Source organism: Lemur catta, chromosome 6, assembly GCF_020740605.2.
Source record: "Lemur catta isolate mLemCat1 chromosome 6, mLemCat1.pri, whole genome shotgun sequence".
NCBI lineage: Eukaryota > Metazoa > Chordata > Mammalia > Primates > Lemuridae > Lemur > Lemur catta.
Genome location: NC_059133.1, coordinates 11,449,843 through 11,471,272, shown reverse-complemented (window position 1 = coordinate 11,471,272; position 21,430 = coordinate 11,449,843). Strand labels below are relative to the sequence as shown.

The following is a 21,430-nucleotide window of genomic DNA, read 5'->3' as shown; positions in this document are numbered from 1 at the left end:
CCTTTCTGGGCCGGGGTTTCCTCACCTGTAATTGGGGGTAGTAATGGTCCCTACCTCCGTCGGCTTGTTGTGAGGATTAAATTTGTTAATAAATGTGAAATACTTGGAACAGCGCCCGGTACGTGGCCAATGCTATATTTAAAAATGTTGTAATGTTTATTATCGTTATTGAGATCCCACCAAGTGAGGGCAGGGAATCCCTGGAAATTGCTCATTCGGAGGCACCAACATGGGAGGACCCCAAAGGCCATGGCCCAAACAGCCGACACTTCTCCAGGGACAGTCTGGGTGTGCCCCCTTCTTGCATGAAGAACCCATGGCATTACTGTGAAATGGTCTCTTTTTTATATAACTTTTAGCCTTATGTCCAGACCGAGAAAACTCGATCTTTAAAAGAAGACATTCTTTTTATTCTTACTGTCTTGGAAGCCAAACCTGTCTAAAGTCTGTTACCCCAGCTCTGTGTTGTAATCGCCACTGTGGCTGTTTGTGGCTCTTCTGAGGTTTTGTAATCAATTCTCTCCAGAGGGGAGGTGGCAGACCAGGAGTTAACATCAGGAAGCTCCTGGACCAGGGAGAGGAACTGCCCTCTTAGAGGACCACCCCCCCTCGCCTTCCCCAGGCCACATGCACACCCCACAGTGAGTCATGGGATGGGTTTGGAGCTGAGAAGAGAAGGCAGCTCACCTCTCATCTTTCTTTCTCCAACTACAGTTACCACTGCTTTTATCACATGCCAAGTTTGAGACTTTTGACTTAAAAACAAACAAATAAATAAAAGATCTGCCTTCAAAGTGAGCCACGTATTCCTGAGGCTTTCTGGAAAAGCTCACCGGGGCTCTGGGTTCCAGCTGGTCAAAGAAAACTTAGCTTCTCTTCTCACCCTGAAGGGTTGCCTATCTTGGACTAGAAATATTTCTGTCCAAAGAGGATGCTACTGAATCATAATACCTTAGAGCACAAGCCGAATTTTACCGCTGAAAGGGCCTTACCTTGGGGATCTTCTAACCCAGTGGTTCACATCAGAATTCCAGGGAGGGCTTGTGAAAGCAGGGATGGCTGCTCTACATCTCCTCTACCCCTGACTCTGCAGGTCTGGGGTGGAACTCTAGAACTTGCATTTCTAACAAGCTCCCAGCTGATGCTAAGGCAGCTGGGTTGGAGACCACATGTTGAAAACCTCTGTTCTAGCCCATCCCTTCATTGTACACTGGAGTAAACTGAGTCTGGGAGAGGGAAGGGTGGAGGCTGTGACTCTCCCAAGATTCAGTGAATTGATAGCAAAGCTAAGCCACTAAAATTTGAACCAAAATTGGAAAGACTCCAAAAGTAGCATTGAACGAAGAGTATCTGCCACTTGAATTAATCCCCCCAGTATTCCACATTCCTTTTTAGGTAAGAAGGTGGAAGTACCTCTGCTCATTGGAAGTACACTGCTCATTGGTTGTAATTACTGATACCCTAGTACTTGCTGCTTGTATTTCTGTAAACCAGGCCCCTCTTTGTTGCAGGAGTAAAATAATTTCTTCCCAAGCCTGCCGACTCCCATGACCTTATTGAGAGTAGAGCCTTGCAGAATTGGCATCCCTAAGGACAGTGAGTTCTAATGGTGCTAATCGGGGGTGAGTGTCACTCAACTCACAAAGTTCCCACCCATCCCCACGCACCCCTTTGTGCTTGCTGGTCCCTCTGCCTGCAGTGCCTGCTCCTCTCCCCCACTGAGGAGCTCTGGCTCATCCATCAAAGCTCAGGGCATTATCACCTCCTCCCTGAGGCCTTCCCTGACCTCTTCAGATCCAGCCATTGCTTTTTTACTCACCAGTCATGCTAGGTCCTCGGGCCCCCTCACTGTATGACTTTGGGCTCTGAGCCTCAGTTTCCTCTTGATAGGATGTCGATGATAACAGCATCCACCTCACTGGGTGCTTGTGAGAATGAAGAAAGATAGTCCCCACAGAGTGCCTAGCGCAGTGTGAGTATGTGGCTCTTGCCATCATTGTCATCATCACACTGGTACCCCACTATTGTCACACTGGTACCCCACTATTGTCACACTGGTACCCCACTATTCCATTCCGTTGGTAGTTGTGCGTGTCTGGCTCCCCGGCCAGACTGAACTTCTTGAGAGCAGGAAATGTCCCTTATTTATCCAGACCCTCAGCACCTAGCACAGTGCCTGGTGCATATGTAGTAGGAGGGAAGAAAGGAGGAAGGGAAAGTAGCATTTTGTGAACAAATACCATTTGCCGGATGTTATGCTGGTATCCTAGGTATTAATCTTCATGGTGTCCCTACACGATCTTGCTAGTTTTTTTTTCGTTTCACCACAAGTAAGTCTGAGGGAAAGTATCACTTCCTAGGGTTTCAGAGCTACTCAGGGTTGGAATCCAGACCCAGGTCTTCTCTTGCACCCTCACCACACTACCACTGCCTGCTCAGTGCTTCTTCTGAATTCATATTAGTTCAGCCCTCCAAGATCCACAGTTACTGTTCCACCCACAGGTTAGGACATGCACGTGGGTCTGCACACGCTTGCAGATCACTCGCCCTTGTCTATTAGTAGGAGAGCTTCGCAAGGGCAGCAGCCCATAGCTGAGAGAATTCCAGATCCTTTGGAGTAGGCACTGTTGTCACAGCCCTCTTCTTTCAAGGATTTCAAAACCCTTTCCAGGTATTCTCTGAAGGCAAATCTTACTGGCTGTGTTTTATAGACAGATGTCAGAAATCAACCCAAGATGCTATTTTCCATTTCTGGCTATGAGCTCACCCCTGGCATTTTGAGTCTGAGTCCCAACCTATTGATGAATGCAACCTTCAGGTATCAGAGGCTGTAAATAGGGGCAGTCCCTAGGGACCAGCCTCAGTAGTTGGGGCGGTGGGAGCTGGATGTGAGGGGAGAAGAGTTCAGAGGCTTAGACTAAGCCCTGGAGTGGAGGGAAGAGGTGAAAAAGTCAGAGCTGTCCTTGGTCCACAATGGCCAAGCAAAGGGAGCCACAGGAAGGAATCACAGAAATGAGAGACCACCGTGGGCCCCTGAGGGGCCATTTGGGAAGTGATGGGCTAGAAATCAAAGTGGATACTCCAGTGGTGTTATTGAGGGGACACCAGGCTAGGAGGCGGGAGACCACTTCCAGCCCTGGTTCTTTCCCGAACCGTGTTCTGCTCCCTCCCGGTTGCCCATCTCCTGTCTGTAACATAGAGGTGCCACCACCTCCCTCTGCCTCCCAGAGGACTGGTGAGGAACAACAGAGGGGCTAGATGGGGACAGGGAAGGGTTGCTATTAGAGGGAGGAAAGAAACCAACGGCTGTTGTGGAAGAGTGATAGAACTGATTGTGCAAGGCCGCAAGGGCAGAGTGTGATGTTACGGCGAGGAGTTCAGTGCCAGCATAAATAGCTGTCCGTAGAGCCTTTGAAGGGTGGAGCAGGCGGCCTTGTTTGGTAGTGAGCCCCCCACCACTGGAGGTGTGAAGGCAGAGGCTGGAGGGAGGACGATTGTGAAGAGGATTCCTGCGCTGGCGCTGGCGGGCAGGGTGGGCTAGACAGGGCCAGATGGTAAATACTTAACAGCTTTGCAGGCCAGGTGGACTCTGTTGCAACCACCCAACTCTGCCATCACAGGGCAAAAGCAGCCACAGACCATGGATAAATGAACGGGCATGCCTGTGCTCTAGTAAAGCCTTATTTATGGGCAGTGAAATTTGTGTTTCACATCATTTTCACATGTCATGAAATTTTATTCTTCTTTGGCTTTTTTTCCAACCATTTAAAAATGTAAAGACCATTCATAGCTCAAGGACCACCCAAAAACAGACTGAATTTGACACACGGGCTCATGTTTTGCTGACCTCGATCAGAGCGGCTAGGCAGGGCCAGAATGACAGAGGATAGAGTTCCTCCAAGTGGGGTCCCAGAGCACCCATGCGGGGCTGCTTGGGGATTCTCCAGCCCTGGGCCCCCTGTTTCGGGACCTCTGCTCTTCCCTGCAGTGTGCCCTGGGGAGCCCTTAGGTTTTGAAGCTCATAAGTGCAGGAGCCACATTAGAGTCTCTCTTAAGGATGACAGAGCTTTGTCTAGAAAGGGCTTTGCCTCAGCTGTACACATACTAGTAAGGCCCAGGGTGAGCCTGAGTCAGGTTGAATGATCTGAGTCCAGGTCGAGTCCTCACCAGTTACCTGGAGCAAGTTACCTAACCTCTCTGTTCTTCCGTTTCCTCATCTGTAAAATAAGGATAATAATAGCACCTATCAGAGGGGCTGTTGTTTTGTGTTATGAAGCACTTGACCTGGTGCCTTACGGACAGGATGGGAAGTGTCCATTATTGTTAGCTGTTGTGGTTTTCACCGGTGTTATCATTCCTGGGGCACAGTCTAAGTTAGTGGTGAGCTTAAGTGCCATCCCAGGACTCTGGCTCCAGTGCAGCCTTTGTGATGGTCTTTGTGTCCCTGGGGAATGAGCAGTCTGGCTGGGTGGCAGCCGCATTCACAGACAGGTCAGGTTTCAGGCTGTGGGGTGGAGCTGATTCCCACCTGGGAACTAAGCCCTTTGACTGACCCTATGGATGGAACTGGTGAATAGGTTTTGTTCCCTTACTGAAGCTGGGAAGAAATAAGAGTAAAGTTCCGGATTTCCGCTCTTCTGGTTTTAGGGAAAAAAACAAAACAAAACAAAACACTCAGTGTCTCCTAATTAGCTTGGGGCCATCACCCCCCCCACCCCCCCACCCCCCACCCCCCCCGCCCAGAAGCAGAGGGATTCAGGACAGGTTAACTCTTTATCTCCCTCCCAAGGAGGTCTTGTTCTAGGCCAGTGTTCTCCAAATGCTGTTCTTCATGCACCACCTTTATGATTTGTGTACACCGCCATGTCACCTTTATTATTATTTTCATATGTTTTCCTTTCATTGGCTCACCTATTTTTTTTTTTCTGGTGACAAGGTCTCACTCTTGTCACCCAGGCTGGAGTACAGTGGCCTGATCATAACTCACTGCAGCCTCAAACTCCTGGGCTCAAGTGATCCTTCTGCCTCAGCCCGCCGAGTGGCTAGGACTACAGGCAGGCACCACCACACCCAGCTGAGTTTTAAATTCTTTGTAGAGATGGAGTCTCCCTATGTTGCCCAGGCTGGTCTCAAACAACTGGCCTCAAGGGATCCTCCCACCTCAGCCTTCCCAAGTGCTGAGTTGACAGGCATCAGCCACTGTGCCCAGCCTGCTTCACCTTTTTAAATTTGACCTCTTCCTACGTAATTATATCCATGAAATCATGGCTTTGATGAACTAGTTCATGCTCTTTTCCTAATCTACATTAATGTAAATATGTAACTCTAAAAACGTCTTTAAGTTTGCCCATGAGCCCAGCCGACGTGATCCCGGGTGGCACACTGTGAGTGCTTGGATGTAAGCAGGAAGTAGGGCCAGCGCTTGGATTGTGCATCACAAGAGCCGGTTCAGGTGTCAGCTCCACCCCTTCCCGGCTGTGTACCCCAGCTCTTATGCCTCAAGGGACATGGGAACTGTAGCAATTGATAGAGCACTGAAAAGTGCCATGGAGAACGGTTATGCAAGACCTGAGGGGAGGAACCGGCTTCACCCCTGCCAGGAAGGTAGGAAAGGAAAGGAAGGAGGTGTGGAGAAGGAGGGGGAGCGAGGAGCCAGCCAGACCACAGCGGCTGAGACAGACAGAGACTTTAAGCACAGACAGAAGTGTCCACTGTTGAGTTTGAACTTGCTTGTGTTGGTACAGTATAAACCTTGTGCTGGTTAGCTTTATGTGTCAACTTGGCCAGGCCACAGTAGCCAGATATTTGGTCAAACATTATTCTGGATGTTTCTGTGAAGGTATTTTTTAGATGAGATTAAATTTAAACCAGTAGACTTTGGATTGGCACAATGTTTCACACATGTAATCCTAGTACTCTGGGAGGCGAGGTGTGGGCATTGCTTGAGCTCAGGAGTTCGAGACCAGCCTGAGCAAGAGTGAGACCCTATCTCTACCAAAAAGAAAGAAAGGGAAAAAAAAAACCCACCAGACATGGTGGTGGGCACCCGTAGTCCCAGCTACCCAGGAGGCTGAGGCAGAAGGATCGCTTAGAGCCCAGGAGTTGGAGGTTGCAGTGAGCTACAGTGATGTCACTGCACTCCACCCAGGGTGGCAGAGTGAGACTGCCTCAACAAAAACAAACAGGGCAACTGAACACCCCTCCTCACAACCCCCCACCCCTTCATATAAATAAAAAGTAAGAATAATTTTAAAATTTTTTAAAAATCAGACTTTTGAGTAAAGCAGATTGCCCTTCATAATATGGGTGGGCCGTATCCAATCAGTTGAAGGCCTTAATAGGAAAAACACTGACCTCCCCAGAACAAGAATGAATTTGGCCAGCAGGCTGCCATTGCACTCGAACCCAGTCAGTCCCCTGGGTCTCCAACCTGCCGGCTTACCCTGCGGGTTTCCGACTCACCAAGCCTCCACAACCACATAAGCCCGTTCCTTAAAATCAATCTCCCTCTCTCTCTATTGGTTGCATTTCTCTGGACACCCTAACTAATACAACCCCCTTCTGTGCCCCCACCACCCAGGTTGTCAGTAAAGTCTTTTACACTCAAAAGTAGGGAGAGAGAAAAAGTGTCATCTATACTTCAGCCAGCCACTTCACGCCTCTGCCTTCACAGCCTTGCTGCCTCTTACCAAGGTAGTTTTAGAAAACCGTCCTTCGTCTAACTGAAGTTTTCTTTAGTTAGGTATTATATTAATAGTTAGTTACATCAACTTTAAAATTGTGGGTTGTGGAAGTAATACCCTCTGTAAGGTATTTTAGGGTTTCTCTTGTGGTCTGTGGTTAAAAATGACAAGGGAGAGGCAGCCAGGGTTTTGAGGAAGGGTGGCTCAGCAAATTCAGAAACTGATGGAACTTTCCATGCTAGGTCTGGAAAGAGTTATTCATTTGGAAAATAGGCTTCAAGACAAGTTGCTGGCTGAAAAATAAGTGGCTTCTGCATATATGTGATTTTAATATCTCTTTGATGGGCGTGCTTGAAGTTTTCAAAGTCATCTTGTGGTTGATATTTTTGTATTAGGTAACTTTTGGCCCTTGAAATGCATGTTCTTCTCTCCTCACACGGCCCTGGAAGGTGAGTGCTTTTGTTATTTATCCTGTAGAGAAGGAACTGAGGCACAGAGAGGCTAAGGAGTCACCCAGGGTCACACAGCTAGTGGTGCTCAAGTCAGGACTTTGGCTGGGATTTGTCTGTCTGCACCCCATACACTTAAATTTTCCACCTCACTTCTTGCCCTTATGACTGAAAGGGACCCGCTGGGTTTCCCCTTGGGTGAAAACATCCCTGTCCATCTAGAACGAATTTGTTCAGTAATGGCTCTTTCTATGTTTCTGCCCCACCTTCTTTAACATACTGGTGGCATCCTCATGCTTGTGCCCTCATGGCAGGAAGCGCAGGTGAACGCACCAGCTGCCTGCGTCTCTGGTACCAGGAGAGCAAAACCTTCCCCAGGAGCTACCCAAGAGACTTCCGCTTATGTCTCAGTATCCAGAAGTGGGTCACAGGGCCACCTGTAGCTGCAGGAAACTAGCTGCAGGTAGAAAGCTAAATGCTGTGAGCCAGTGAAGAGTGTCTTTCACAACAACGAAGTGTGGAAGTCAGCTCCGTGCAGTAGGGTTAATAAAAAGCTAATGTCGTCACGGGGTGCGTTAATAGAACTACAGTGTCCAGTGTGGCATGTAAGTTCCCACACTGCCTTTCCAGAAGGACGGCACAGCGGGCCTGCGTCCAGAGAGGTCAGTCTGAATGGCGAAGGCTCTGGAGGGCATGTCCAGAGTGGAGTGGTCGCAGGGACTGAGGATGTTGGAGGTTGGAGGACAGATTAAGAAGTGATGTGGTACTTTTTTAAAATATTCGAAGGACGGTCAGTTGGAAGAAAGATTAGGATTTCCACACAACAGCTACTAAGGGATCAATGAGTGCCAAAGGGTATAAGTATTTCATTTAACCTAAAGTGTTATAAAGGTTTATTGTGCTGGCGAATATGGCCTCGTCCTTCATCCAGTCATTTAGCAAACAGGTACTGCAGGTTATCCCAGTCCGGGTCCCACCACGTGTGGAGAACTGGATATTCTGAGCTGTAAGCTCTACCCTTGAGGAGCTCACAGCTGGAGTGGAGAAGATGTGGAAACAAAGAAATGGCTACTCTAGAGTTATTTTAACAAGTCACGAAGCAGAGCCTGTAGCCGTGGTCCGTGCGAAATGCTGTTGGCCCGCTGGGTGGAAGGGTGGTGGGAGCAGGCCCTGTGGGGTCAGAGCGGGCTCCACAAGGAGGCCTGACCTTTGAGCTGGCTTAGGAGCAGGAGTTGAGGTGGAGAGGAGGGGAAGCCCCATTCCACATCCCGGAAGGACAGCAGGATCAAAAGCACAGGAGCCTGAGGGAGGGTAACCGGGCAGGCAGGCATCAGCCTGAGCTGGTGGCATGAGGGCGCGGGGCAGGGCCGGGCCAGGTCTGGCTGCCTGCCTCCTGCCTACGAGCTTCAGTGGAGCCCAGCATCATTCAGGCTCCAGGCTGTCGCCATCCACAGTGACAGTGGGAAGGCCAGGGCAGCTGGACCTTGGCATGTGGAGGAGTATTCATCAGGGTACTTTGTGCCACAGGTATCAGGAAACCCAGCCAACAGAGTCTGAAGCCACCGCACCAACACACGTTGTTTACCTAGCAAGAAATCTGAAGGTCAGCAGTTTCAGGATCCATTTGCCAGTTCAGCTGTGTCTTTAAACACCCAGACTGTTTCTTGCCCTGTCCTTAGCGTGGCGGCTAGTCAGTGAAATACAGCGAATGTTGTTCGGGGGAGGGGAGAGGGCGGGCCCTCAGCGTGGAAGCTAGGCAGTCTGGAGGCTCAGTCCCTCCTTCCGCAGATGCGTAGTGACCCCTCCTCTCCGTCCAGCCTGGGGGCCCCAGTAAGTGCCCGCCTCAGGCAGGCAGGGGCCCCCTTCAGGGGACAGAGCAGAGTGGAGAACACAGGGTTGGGAGCAGCCAGGCCTCGCTGTGCATCTGGCCCCTCTGCTCCAGTCTGGGGCAGGTCACCCCCCTCCGCAGTCGGCTGCCCCCACCGCAGTCAGTGCACCTCGAGCAGGTGACTCTTGTTGAGTGGATGCTGGTGTTTGTTCTCCATGATGCTGTTGTCACAGTGCAGGACAAGGAGTGGCACGGTCTGCCCGGAGGAGGCAACGCCTTAGAAGATGAGCAGGGATCTGCCAGCTCACTTCCTCCTCCCCGTGGGCACACCCTGCCCTGTCTCAGCACCTGGTCTTTTCTGTCACGGAAGCTTGACCCTTTGTAAGTTTCCCAAGGGCAGGTTGCCGGTTTTGCTCCCGGTGTCTCCCTGGGGCCTGGACGACAAGTGTGGAGCGTGTTTGGGAAGCACGTAATGGTTACCGTGTGGACCTGAGAACTGGACCTCTTTGGTATCGAAGCTCTGCTCTCAGCTCACAAACTGGACCCAGGGCAAGTTACCGCCTTCTCCGTGCCCCTGACCCAGGGTGTGATGTGCTTTCGGTCCCGTGCTCTGCGGGAGCCCAGGGGCAGGGGATGACTGGGCTCACAGAGGGAGCAGCGCAACCTATGGTGGCCGGCCGAGGCCGGTCCCGGAGCAGTTCAGGTTTCGGACCCTCGGGCAGGGGGCATCGTGGACAATTTTTAGACAGGGGGGAGTGGTGGTTAGATTCGTGTTTGAGGAGAAGAGCGTGGAGGTGATGGTCCAGGCCTGGGGCGGGTGACAGGGCCTGCGCCAGAGCTGCCCCACTGATGATGAGAGCCTTGGTGACTGCTGGAACGGCAAGTGGGAGGGAGAAGGCTCTAGGCTGCCCCCCAGAAGCCTGGCGTGGAAGGAGGCGGTACTGTTGCCCGAGGCCCTCAGGCTGCCTGTGGTTCCCCGGAGCACCCACAGAGATGGCCTCCGCCACAGCTGCAGGAGCAGGGCAGCCATGTAGCCATGAGGGCACTGTCATGCCCAGGATCCTGAGTCACCCCCGAGGGTGAGCAGGCTGGGACCAGGCCCCAACTGCCTGGAGCGTAGCTAAGCGTGACATGTGTTTGATGACCACTCGTTCCTTCTCTTGACCTAGGTCACAGTCATTGCAGCTCAGTCACTCGTTGCTAACCTTTCCTGACATTTTGACATTGTCTGGTTGAAAGGTCACAAGGCCCTGTGGAGCAGACAGTCTTATCCTGATCTTACAGGTGCAAAAACAGAGACTCAGAGGGCTGGATGTGTGCGCACAGTCTCTGAGTTAGGAGGTGAGGCCAGACCCGTCCCATTCCAAAGCCTGCACTGCTGCCCGTACTGACTGCCCGTGAGGGGCAGGTGGGTCTTGCCCTTGTGCCAGGCAGATTATCTGGAGCCCTCCAGGGAGGGGTGTTTGCAACAGGCCCCGCACAGAGAGGACAAACTGCTGAACAGACACACGGGTGCCCGATGATCCAAAACCACAGGCCTGCCAGCCCTAGCCGACAGCAAAGCCCTAATGGCAAGCGGAGGTTTGCAGGGCCTGGCTCCCTCGGGAGCTGGGAGCTGGGAGACAGGAAAACAGCCGCTACCCAGGGGACCTTGAAGGTGACTGCCAACAGCGCTGAGGACAAGGAGTCAGTTACCATTCTCTGAGTAACCACTGTCAGTGTTTTTATTCCCCCTTCTTAAAATAGCAAGCTGAGTTAGAACAAAACAAAACAAATATGCCCAGATTCCTGTGGGTTTAAAATTCTGCCCTTGATGGAGCATGCCTACCCTGTGGAGATCTGAAGGAAGCCCCACAACCCCGCCATCCTGCGGTCCACGCCCAGAGCCGGAGGGAGCGGGAGGGAGGCGGCCAGCAACGGTCTGGGCAGGCGTCTCCCTCGGCCTCCCCACTGCTGTCTTCTTCCTGAATTGCTCAGATGGGTCTTACCCTGCTTCTGCCTCTTCCTTGCCACATTACCGTTTAGGCCACTTGTCCCTTCCTATCCCCCAAAAATACCCTCCATCTTCTGAACGGCCCCGCCCACTGCCGCCACTCCTGGCTGAATCGCCGGCCAGCGCTGCTCAGGTTGCATCAGACTCACGCTCAGGGGTCCGTCTACGCCCACCTGACCCCCTGGTATGAGATTTCTCTTATAAATATCCCAACTTCCTTCTAATAGCCACTTGCCTTTCCAAAGCGACCATAATCCCTTTTAAAACCTTGACACTCTCTCCCCCAGAAGAAAGGTATCCAGCATTTTCAGGGACAGCGGGAGGGTCATAAGGGGATCTGACAAGGGGGCCAGTGACTCTCAGGGTCGGAGAGGGGAGGGCAGATTGCCTGAGTGATTGGGAAGGACACTGCTGGGAGAGCAGAGCTCCCGGTCCCTGCTGAGAGACGGGGGACCTGCTCTGGCATCAGTGGCCACCCCTCCCGTACCACTGTGTGGCCCTTCCAAGTCACTGGCCTCTCTGTGCCTCAGTTTCCTCATTAGTTGGATGAGGGCAACAATGTATACCGTGTAGGATATGAAGACTAAACCTGACTTTTTATATAAATAGCTAATAATGCTTGATATTTAGTATATCACTTGGGAAGTTAGAATATTATTATTGTGGAAGGGCAGGCAGGTAGGGCAAGCTGAAAACTAGGGAGCCTTGGAAGGGGTTGGGCACAGGAGGGACATGGTACGGATGTGGTCATTTTCAAATTTCAGAAAGTTCCCTCTGGGGCAGCTGGGCTGGGGGGCGAGAGGGGAGTAGGTGCGAGGGAGAGAGATGGAGAGAGATTCCAGAGCAGGGCTGGGCAGGAGCTCGTGGCCATTACATGGAGGCTGGGAGTCAGGGGTGGTGCGAATCCTTCTGGCCCACGTGACAGGGGTCGCTGAGATGTGGCCTCTGCTGGAGAAGCAGGCTGTGCGTGTTAACACCGACTAACTGATTAATCGCTACCCTCCAGCCCTCCAGAGCAGGGCACGGCCCCCTGCACAGAGGGAACTTGCTCAGCCCGCTCTGTTCTTCCCAGGTGGCTCTGTAAGTATGGGAGTCCCGGAGGTGGGGAGCGTGGCTCAGAGAAGCCACAGGCAGGGAACGTTGGAGGGATGGGCGAGCCTGTCTTTTGGAGGGAGCCTTCCTTATCTCCTCCCCTCGGGCCATAATCTAGGGGTAAAGCTACCACCCTCTGCCTCAGCCACCTGGCGGGTGTCCTGGGCCACCCTGGCATCTGTCTGGCTAGGACCTGGGCCAGAGGGTGGAACTGGAGTTGGGCCAGTTTCAAAACCAAGGTCTCGGAAGCCACAGTTTTACAGAGCTGGCTGTGCCGGCCCAGCTAGCAGAGGGCCCTGCCCAGTCACACGGAGACTGCCCTCCTCTGTCCTCTGACAGATTAATTTAGAACATGCTTTGACCTCTTTTGGGCACCCTTTAACCCCAATGCCTGGAGCAGGCCTGGCCAGTAGCCGTTCAGAAAGTGAGGCGTCACCCGCCCTCCCGAGCCTCAGCTGTCTCCTGGCTACAGCAGTGATGAGAGATCCTCCCTTGCGGAACAGCGTGACCTCACGTGCATAGTCTGTCACGCACTCTTTGTAGATGATAGACAGCTGCCAGCGCTGTGCCCGTGTGCCAGACAGGCCTGTCGCCAGGTGCCCTGAGGCTAGCAGGCGTGTGAGCACTCCGTGTCTGGAGCCAGAGACCAGAGACAGCCTGACAGCCCCAGGACAGGGAACTTGGGTAGTGACCTGCATCAGGACACCGAGGGTCTCACCCTCTGAACCTTAAAATGTTGAGCAAGGCCTGTCTTGTCACACAGCCCTACACGTGGTAAATGTGCACGTCAGCCGGGGTGATGTGCACGACAGAATGCTGCCCGCAAGGAGCAGGGGACAGAGTGCTCTGTGTGTGCTATGTCACACTGGCCTGCATGAGGACAGCATCTAGGAGGATACAGAGGACAGCGAAAATGGGCCGTGTGAGAGGAGGGACAGTGTTCTTCTGTCTGGAAGATGTTTATAAAGGTCCTAGCATTGGCGGTTCCTGGGTTCATCATTCCGTGACACCAACCGGTGCGTCTCGCACTAGAGGTTACAAAGAGCTGCCAGCCTGGTACTTGCTGCCGGGCAGATCTGTGCCAAATGGTCCTGGCCGTGGCTCTGACAGGCTTCGAGATCCCTCTCGCTGACCCCTGGCCCGGAAATCTTACCCTAGGAATCGTCCCAACGTGAAAATGTTGTGGAACTAGATAGAGTTGGTGGTGGCTGCATTCACAGCATTGTGAATGTACTAAATGCCACAGAATTATGCACTTTAAAACAGTTACTGTTGTGTTATTTGACTGTCACTTCAATTTTTAAAAAAAAAGAACCACCCCTAGTTACTGGGCACTTGTTTTGTGTGAGCACCATGCTGATAGGTTACTGGAATCGCCGCCACTCTTGGTGTGGTCCTGCGTGGTGGCCGTGTGTCAGCCCAATCTCTGGGTGGAAGCTGGCCCAAAAGGGGACGGGAAGGCCAGGTCACCCGTTAGTAATGGAATCTTCGCTTCCTAGATAAGGACGGTCTCTGGGGGGGTTGCAGTGAGTGCCTGTGGGAAGTGGGTGTGCTGCTTTGGAACTTGATACGTTTTGAACCATGCGATGGTGACCTGCTCAAAAGATAATATGATGTCGTGAAGGAACATCTCATATACAAAAATACAGCAAAGCACTGTCTCTACATTGCTTGTCAAAAACAAGCTCTCTGAGGCCCGCCGAGGCTCTGTCCCTGCTCATCCACTTGGTAGGCTCTGGGCCACAGTTTTGTCACCTGTTAAAGGACAGGGTCCTCCTGGCCTCTGGTGGCTACTACTAGAATCAAGTGACAACGAGGTAATGTATGTAAAACGGTTTTGGCCAGTGCCTGGCCCATCTTGGGAGCCCAGAGCATCCATTGTCTTCCCTCCTCTCCCGCCTCTTCCTGCCCTGCCCCCACTGTTTGAGTGTGTCCACCGGGATCCCCACACACACCTTCGTGACTTGTGGTTTCTTCTCCCCAGAGAAAGCTACAGATGGCTCCCTGCAGAGCGAGGACTGGGCCCTCAACATGGAGATCTGCGACATCATCAACGAGACTGAGGAAGGGTAAGGGCCCTCTGAGGAGAGGGCAGCAGGGGGACAGCCAGCCACAGCGCAGCCACATCGCAGCTCACGCCTGCACCCTGCAGGGACTCCCCGCCCCAGCCCCACTACTGCTGTAGCCACAAGGCCCCAGCCCGCTTGTGGCCCTCGGTCCAAGAAGGGCTGCAAAGGCTGTCTGAGCCCCTGGTCCCGGAGCCCCACCCAAGGCAGGAATTCACGGTGGGTGGACAGCTGGCCAGCCGGCCCCTGGGTGCTGCCACCCCACCCAGCCTGTGTGCAGCGTCTCCCTCGCACAAGCCAGCTGGAGACGTACAATTAGGAGTTGGCCACAAGTGCCATCTGCATGCTGCAGCCTGGAATAGGCATGAGGGACGTCCAGCTTTTCTCTGAGAACAAACACAGACTTTCATTTCCCTAAGATGTGACACCAGCCCGAGGGTAGGGTATCATGAGGAGGGCAGTGACAGTACAGCGGAACTGAGAGGCTGGGGCATGGCTGTGTTGGGGACACGGTGTGCCCTGCCAAGGCAGGTGGTGGGGGGGACGCCTTGGGGGCTTCAGATGTCTGACTAGTTGTCACTGACCAGCTTTGTGACCTGGGACAAGTCACTTTCCCTCTTAGGTCTTTGTGCTCAAAGGCAAAGCTCTGTTAGATCCTTCCAGCAATAAGCCCAAGTCCATGGGCATGTGAGAGTCTCTGTCCTCTCAGGGAAGCGCAGTGAGGGGTGGGGGTGGGCGGGGCTGCGCCAGCAGCAAGCGCTGCCAGAGGGGCCTCTGCTCCGGGACGTCAGGACCCGCCCTGGAGCAGCATCTCGTTTCCCTCCATTTTTCACTGGGACGATCCAGTTATCCCTCAGACTGTGTAGAATGTTCCTCTCAGCCCAGAGTGCTGTGTGTGGTGTTCTGGGCACCTCACTCCCAGCTCGAGAGAGGCTGTGGGCGTCTGAGTCACACAGTCACGGCCCAGTCAGGAGAGGGCACTGGCCGCCAGGCCCCTGCTCCCTGGTCTTGCCCAGGACTCATCAGAGTGAGCGCGGGTGGTGGGAGTGGTGGGCAGAAGCAGGGCCACAGGAGAGAAGCCAGGAGGCAGAAAACCCTGTGGGCCTCTAGAAAGGCCTGGGAGCTCCATGGATGCAGCGGCTGAAAGTCACCGCAGTATCCTTGCAGGCAGCAAACCCCCCATGTGCCTTGCAAACGTGGGAAGGGCTGGGGCTCGGGGGTTCAGATGCGTTGCTGTTTACTGGCTGTTGATTGGAGTGCCTCGTGTGTTCCAGGCACTGCATGGGGCCCTGGGACCCAGCAGCCAGCAAAGGCAGGTGTGACCCTTGACCTCACCAAGCGTGTTGGCTAACTTTTAGTCTCGCAGTAGTGACTCTCCCCATTGGGTTGTGGCCTCCTCGTCGCACACTCTGTGCTCCCAGTGGGGTACTGGACACCGGGGCCCCCTCAGAGACACACCACAACTGATGCCCAGCGCCGTGCCCTTTCCTCCAGGCCCCCTAGAAGAAGTGGGAACAAGTCCCTGTAGGGCACTGAAGTGGCCCACAGGTCAGTGGCCAGCCAGGAACCAAAGCCAGCTCCCCAGGAAGGAGCCCGCGAAGGGCGAGGAACTGGCCCAGGGTGGCTCGGGTAGAAAACTGTTCTCACGCTTCTGGACCAAGGTCCCCTCCTCCCACCAAGGGCCACAGTCCCTCACCTGCCCTGCCCTTGTCCTCTCCACTGCACAGCCCCGAGCCCTGACCCCTCCCACAGCCCCACCCCCTCATCCAGCCTCCGTCCCCAGGAAGCCTCGCCTCTGTCGCTCCTGCTGAGCACTGAGCACGGGGCCAGGGCTCCAGACTGCCCTGACTTCTCCCTGGCCGGGGTCAGGTGGATGACAGCCAGATAGCCCGGGAGATGTTACGCTCCTGCAGCGTTCCGAGCTCCAGGGGGAAGGTGTCCAGAGAGGACGCTGTCCCTGCCCTCCAGGAAGCTACCTCTCTACGCAGGCCCCGGGTCAGTGTCGCCTGGCAGAACATGCTGGGGAGACTGGAGGACTTGGGAAAATGTCATGGAGGGGTAGATTTCAGCCGGGCCTTCACCCGATGGACATGGAGGTCGGGGAGCCTTCGGGGTGGGAGAAGGGCTGGTCAGGACAACACCGACCACGCCTGTGCAGGGCTGCCGTGGTGGCGCCGTGGACGGGGCAGGGAGAGTGGGCTGCCTCCCAGGCTTCCAGGGGCCTCCCACCACACTTAGGTGCACCTCCTCCCTCCTGTGACCCCAAGCCTCCTGGCCCCTCCTGCCACCTCCCCTACACTCGGTGTGGCCTCCCTCCTCTTAGTTCCACTGAGGCAGCAAGCTCCTCCCCACCCCGGGGCCTTGACCTAAACAGCTCAGCCCTGCTACCCACCAGCTAGTCCTCCCCACCCTTCACACCAGCTGCAATGCCACTTCCTCAGAGGTCTTCTCCCTCCACCCCCACCCCACTCTTCCCCCGGGACTCGCTAATTCCCTTCTGGTCTTTGGGTCTCCCCGAAACATGGGATCCTTGGAAGCAGGGCTATATGGTCTTATCCCCAGTGTCCGCAGCACCTAGCATGGTGTTCCGCACATGTTGGGGGCTTAATAAAATTTGAGTGGATGGAGGGATAGGCAGGGGAGCTGGCCACATGGGGCTTAGGACACTATGCCTGTAGCTTATTCATTCCTAAACTTCAGCACACACATAAGAAGCCTCTGAGGGGACACACGAAGCACGCAGGTTCTGGGGCCCCACACCCTGAGAAGTTAGTTGAGCTGGTCTAGGGTGGGTTCCCAGGGTTCTGCGTTTTTAACAAACACTCACACCTCCTCCCATTGTGCTGCAGGGGATTCAGGGAGCGCACGCTGGGAAGCCTGCTAAGCAGTCACCACCTCCCGAGAGGATTTGGTGGGGTAGGAAGACTGTGGCGTGATTGAACCTGGACGCGCAGAGCAGCTCGGCGCAGGGCGGATGGGCACACGAGGGCCAGTCCAGCTCGACAAGGCTCCTGGTTCTAGGCAGGCAGGCTCTGTTCCTAAGCCCGTCCTTCCTTTTGTCCTTCCCAGTCCCAGAGATGCCGTCCGAGCAGTGAAGAAGAGAATCATGGGGAACAAGAACTTCCACGAGGTGATGCTGGCTCTCACGGTGAGTGCCCCATCTGGCCGTTCCTCCGTCCCGTGGCAGGACTGCAGTCCGCTGAACAAGCCGCCTCCCCTCAGACCCGGCAGGACTCACGGCCACCTGTGGGCTCCTCGTCTGAGGGCTGGGAAGGAAAGGTCTGTGGGCAAAGCACCGTCCTGCCTACACTGCTAGTGAACATGGATGGCAAGAGTGGGCATTCGGGAAGGTCCTCCCCAGTCCCCTGGCATGGGAGCAGACGGAGGTTGTATCTCTCTAGAGCCACTGGCATGGACGGCCTAGGCCAAAGGACTTACAGGCGACGTAGCTCAGTACACTCAGGCCTCTCTGGGGGATCAGGGAGCCTGGCAGACAGAATCGGGGGCTGCCTGGTACTCTGGTGCCCTGAAAAATGAATGTAAAATATTGTATATGCCAGTGGCTGGGAACTGCCTTGCCCACACCACTGAACCCGCCAGACCCCAGGACGGCCAGGTGTGAGTGGGCATCTAAGCTGGCAGGACAGGGGGACACTGTGTCCCAGCCTCCCCCACAAGCAGCGTTTATATCTAGGTGACTCCTGCTAAACTGAAATAAAGGCAGCTCCTGCCAGGAAGTGGGAAACAGAGTGGGGAGGGAAGTTTAGTGCCTTTTCCTCGGGCCACAGGGTCACCAGTAGATTGGAAACTCAGGTCTTCTTTGATTTCCTCTTGAAGAGCTCCTCCCCTCCAGACTATGTTCAGCTCAGAAATAGCATCCGGCTTCTGCAGGCACGAACACCAGACAGGGAGGGAACTCCAGCCCACACACCACCCCTCTGCCCGTCCCAGGCTGGACCCTCCAGTAATCAAGCCCCTGGAAGTAGGAAGAGCCTTGAGGGTAGAGGCCCTGGGCACCTCCTCTCCTCTGACTGGGGTGCTCATAGGTGCCTCTCCGCCCCCCAGGTCTTAGAAACCTGTGTCAAGAACTGTGGGCACCGCTTCCACGTGCTGGTGGCCAGCCAGGACTTCGTGGAGAGTGTGCTGGTGAGGACCATCCTGCCTAAGAACAACCCCCCCACCATCGTGCACGACAAGGTGCTCAACCTCATCCAGGTGAGTACCAGGGTGGGGAGGGCAGGGCTGCGGAGAGCTTTAGGCCCTAGGCCCGGGAGGAGGTGCCCCACGCCACTGTGCTTGCCCCAGGCTCTAGCTCTCACTTTGGGGTGTTGTGGTTGCCTGTTGATGGGGTGTTCTGGGTGGGGGGAGGCTTATTGGCTGAGGGCTTTGCTGTGGAGTGGGCTGGGCGGGTGTAGTAAAGGGACCAGCAAGACAGAAAAAGAATTTCTGTTCCCTGTCTGGGTGCCAGGCTCAGTGGGCTTGTGGGAGAGAAGGTGAGCAGTAGTTACCGGCCGTGTCCCCTTGTCCCCTCTCAGTCCTGGGCTGACGCGTTCCGCAGCTCGCCCGATTTGACAGGTGTTGTCGCCGTCTACGAGGACCTGCGGAGGAAGGGCCTGGAGTTCCCCATGACCGACCTGGACATGCTGTCGCCCATCCACACACCCCAGAGGGTGAGGAGAGTCACCATGTTGGGCTGGCAGGGGAGGCAGGAGTTATCCTGGGGGGCCGGCAGGGCCCTCCCCACTGGCCGCAACGCCCTCAGCCTTGTCCTTCCCAGGAGCCTCGCTGACCCTGTGCTTTGCCCTCCAGACTGTGTTCAACTCCGAGACACCATCAGGACAGAACTCGGTGGGCACCGACACCAGTCAGCGAGGGAACTCCAGCCAGCACGCTGCCCCTCTGCCCACCCCGGCCGTACTCCCGGGCGACACGCCCATAGCGCCAACCCCTGAGCAGGTGAACAAGCCTGGGGTCAGGAGCATCAGGTCAAGGCAGGTGGGCCCGGCCCCTCTCCACTCACGTCAGGGGGGGGCCCGTCTGTCTGGAAACTCCTGCCTGCCGAGCCTTCACGTCAGCTCCACAGCAGCCCACAGGGCATGTATGTGTCTTCCCGCTGAGAGATGAGGCTCAGAGAGGTAAATTCACTTGCCCAGAGCACACAGCTCAGCAGAGACAGCTGGGATTCAAGCTCAGGTCTGTTGACTCCTGGCACGTGCTGCCCTGTACCTTGGCCATTTTTGCAAACTGTGTTCTCCGTGGAGCCCTCCAGCAGCACCGTGGGGAGGAAATGCCCGGCAGACAGCCCCCTGCCACCAGGGCTACTCCCCCGTGTGTGGTTTGCTTATGTCCTCCCAGAAGGTTTCACTTGAACTGAGGTTCTGGCTGAAAATAGTTTTAAAACATCTGTGCTGGCTGGGCGCGGTGGCTCACACCTGTAATCCTAGCACTCTGGGAGGCCGAGGTGGGTGGATCCTTTGAGCTCAGAAGTTCAAGACCAGCCTGAGCAAGAACGAGACCTAGTCTCTGTTAAAAATAGAAAGAAATTAGCTGGACAACTAAATCCTTAAAAAATATTATTCATATAAATAAATAAATAAAAATAAAACATCTGTACCAAAAATAAAAAACATTTGCATTGCACCATGCCACTTTCTGCAAAGCCCTAAGAAGAAGGTTTGTGGCTTAGTATGAGATGCCAGAGGGGTAGGTTTTCCCAGGGCCCCGTGACTGGCTTTGAAGGACCACCTACTGCAGAGTAGGTTGCACACTGACTTAGGCAACCTCTGTGCCTCAGTTTCTTCCTCCTGAAGCTGGAGCTGAGGTGACTTGCCCATTGGCACGAGCTATTTGTGGAGTGCCAAAGTTGCCTTACCTGCGGAGGGACTCCACAGCTGTGACCAGTGCTAGCTGGGAGCTCGGTCATCCTAGACTTGGCTTCCGGGGAGTGGGTGGGGTCCTGCACACTGGCAGGGTACCCACTTTTGAGGTGTTTTACCAACTTGAGACCCAAAACATCAGCTAAATGTCAAGGCTTAGCTGCTGAATGTGCTGGAGAAAAAGACACTTCTGACGGAACTTCCGCAGAAGTGTCCCCACTGACTGTTTGTATGTGTCATTTGGACTTGTTCTCACCCTAAGCTGTTTGAAGAGAAACTTTTGTAATTTGTTATTTCATAGGAAGTTATGAAATCACCCCCTAGAGTTACAAACATTACTAGGAAAGTTTTGCTAACTGGACAAAATAATTAAAGGTGGGTAAAAAATTGCAAAAGCAACTCATGGCCGAAAAATTATCCAACCTGGTTATAATTTTAACTGATTTCCCTGAAGTCTAGTGTGTGCGTGGATTGAAATTCAGATTACTTCTAGTGCAAAAAGGTTCTTGCTTACCAAAACCAAGTAGTCTTTGTTTAACTTCAGAGTCCCCTTCTATCTCCTGGGACATGTTAAGACATTCAGGTGTGCATTGATGTTACTCCCAGACTCCTCTGTAATTAAGTCCCATCTGATTTGGATACGCTGGGTTTGTGATCAGTGGTTTTTCCACTCACTTATACGAACAGTTCATTAAATAAGCCAAATATATCAAATGTTTTGCATCCTTAGATGAGCCTAGGACACCACAGCAGGCCAAGAGCAAGACAAAATCCAGTCCTCCTAGGAACAGAGAGGGCTGAATCCCAGCCCTGGAGGAGAGCGAGGACTGAATCCCAGTCCCAGGAGCAGAAAGAAGGCAGATTCCCAGTCCTCCTAGGAGCAGAGAGGGGGCCTGCCACCTCCCTCCTCCCCTTGGGGGAGCTGCCCTCCAGGGCCTTGTTAGCTGCCACTTTGGGCCCAGGAGATGCTGGAGTCTTCCAGCCACGGTCGGCGGTTCATTCCCACTCAGCTTGTCTCCTCTCAGCCTCTCCCTGCACCAGGCTCCCCAGTTTGGAGATGGTGACGGTTGGTAGCACCTCTGTGAGGGGTCCGCGGAGGGGGTGGGGCAGGCCCACCTCGTCCTCTTAGTGCAGGGCTGTGGCTCAGGAGGCAGGAGTGGGGCTGCCTAGAGACGGCGCTGGCAAGTCGGCCCCCCAGTGCCACACCCAGGGCCGGTGGTGGTGGCCTCTGTCCGTCTGCAGCAGCGGCTCCAGACCCCTGGCTTCTCACCACGGCCCACCGTGTGTTTCAGACTGGGAAGCTGCGCAGCGAGCTGGAGATGGTGAGTGGGAACGTGAGGGTGATGTCGGAGATGCTGACAGAGCTGGTGCCCACCCAGGCCGAGCCCGCAGACCTGGAGCTGCTGCAGGTGAGCAGGCGGCCCCTCCCCCAGGGCTCAGGTG

The 21,430-nt window shown here is 54.4% G+C and overlaps 1 protein-coding gene across 2 annotated transcripts in view; it reads left to right on the top strand.

The window, feature by feature from the left end:
• Positions 1 to 21,430, top strand: part of TOM1 (target of myb1 membrane trafficking protein) — a 37,696-nt gene that overhangs the window by 943 nt on the left and 15,323 nt on the right. The window contains exons 1-7 of one of the 2 annotated variants that reach the window (XM_045553000.1): positions 7,768 to 7,794; positions 14,030 to 14,114; positions 17,181 to 17,259; positions 18,177 to 18,326; positions 18,647 to 18,781; positions 18,921 to 19,067; positions 21,280 to 21,396. In XM_045553000.1, the coding sequence (XP_045408956.1) occupies positions 14,077 to 14,114; positions 17,181 to 17,259; positions 18,177 to 18,326; positions 18,647 to 18,781; positions 18,921 to 19,067; positions 21,280 to 21,396 (666 nt within the window). In that variant the 5' untranslated portion in view covers positions 7,768 to 7,794; positions 14,030 to 14,076. Of the gene's footprint in view, positions 1 to 7,767; positions 7,795 to 14,029; positions 14,115 to 17,180; positions 17,260 to 18,176; positions 18,327 to 18,646; positions 18,782 to 18,920; positions 19,068 to 21,279; positions 21,397 to 21,430 lie in introns of those variants that run through there. The other variant, XM_045552999.1, reaches the window with a different exon arrangement.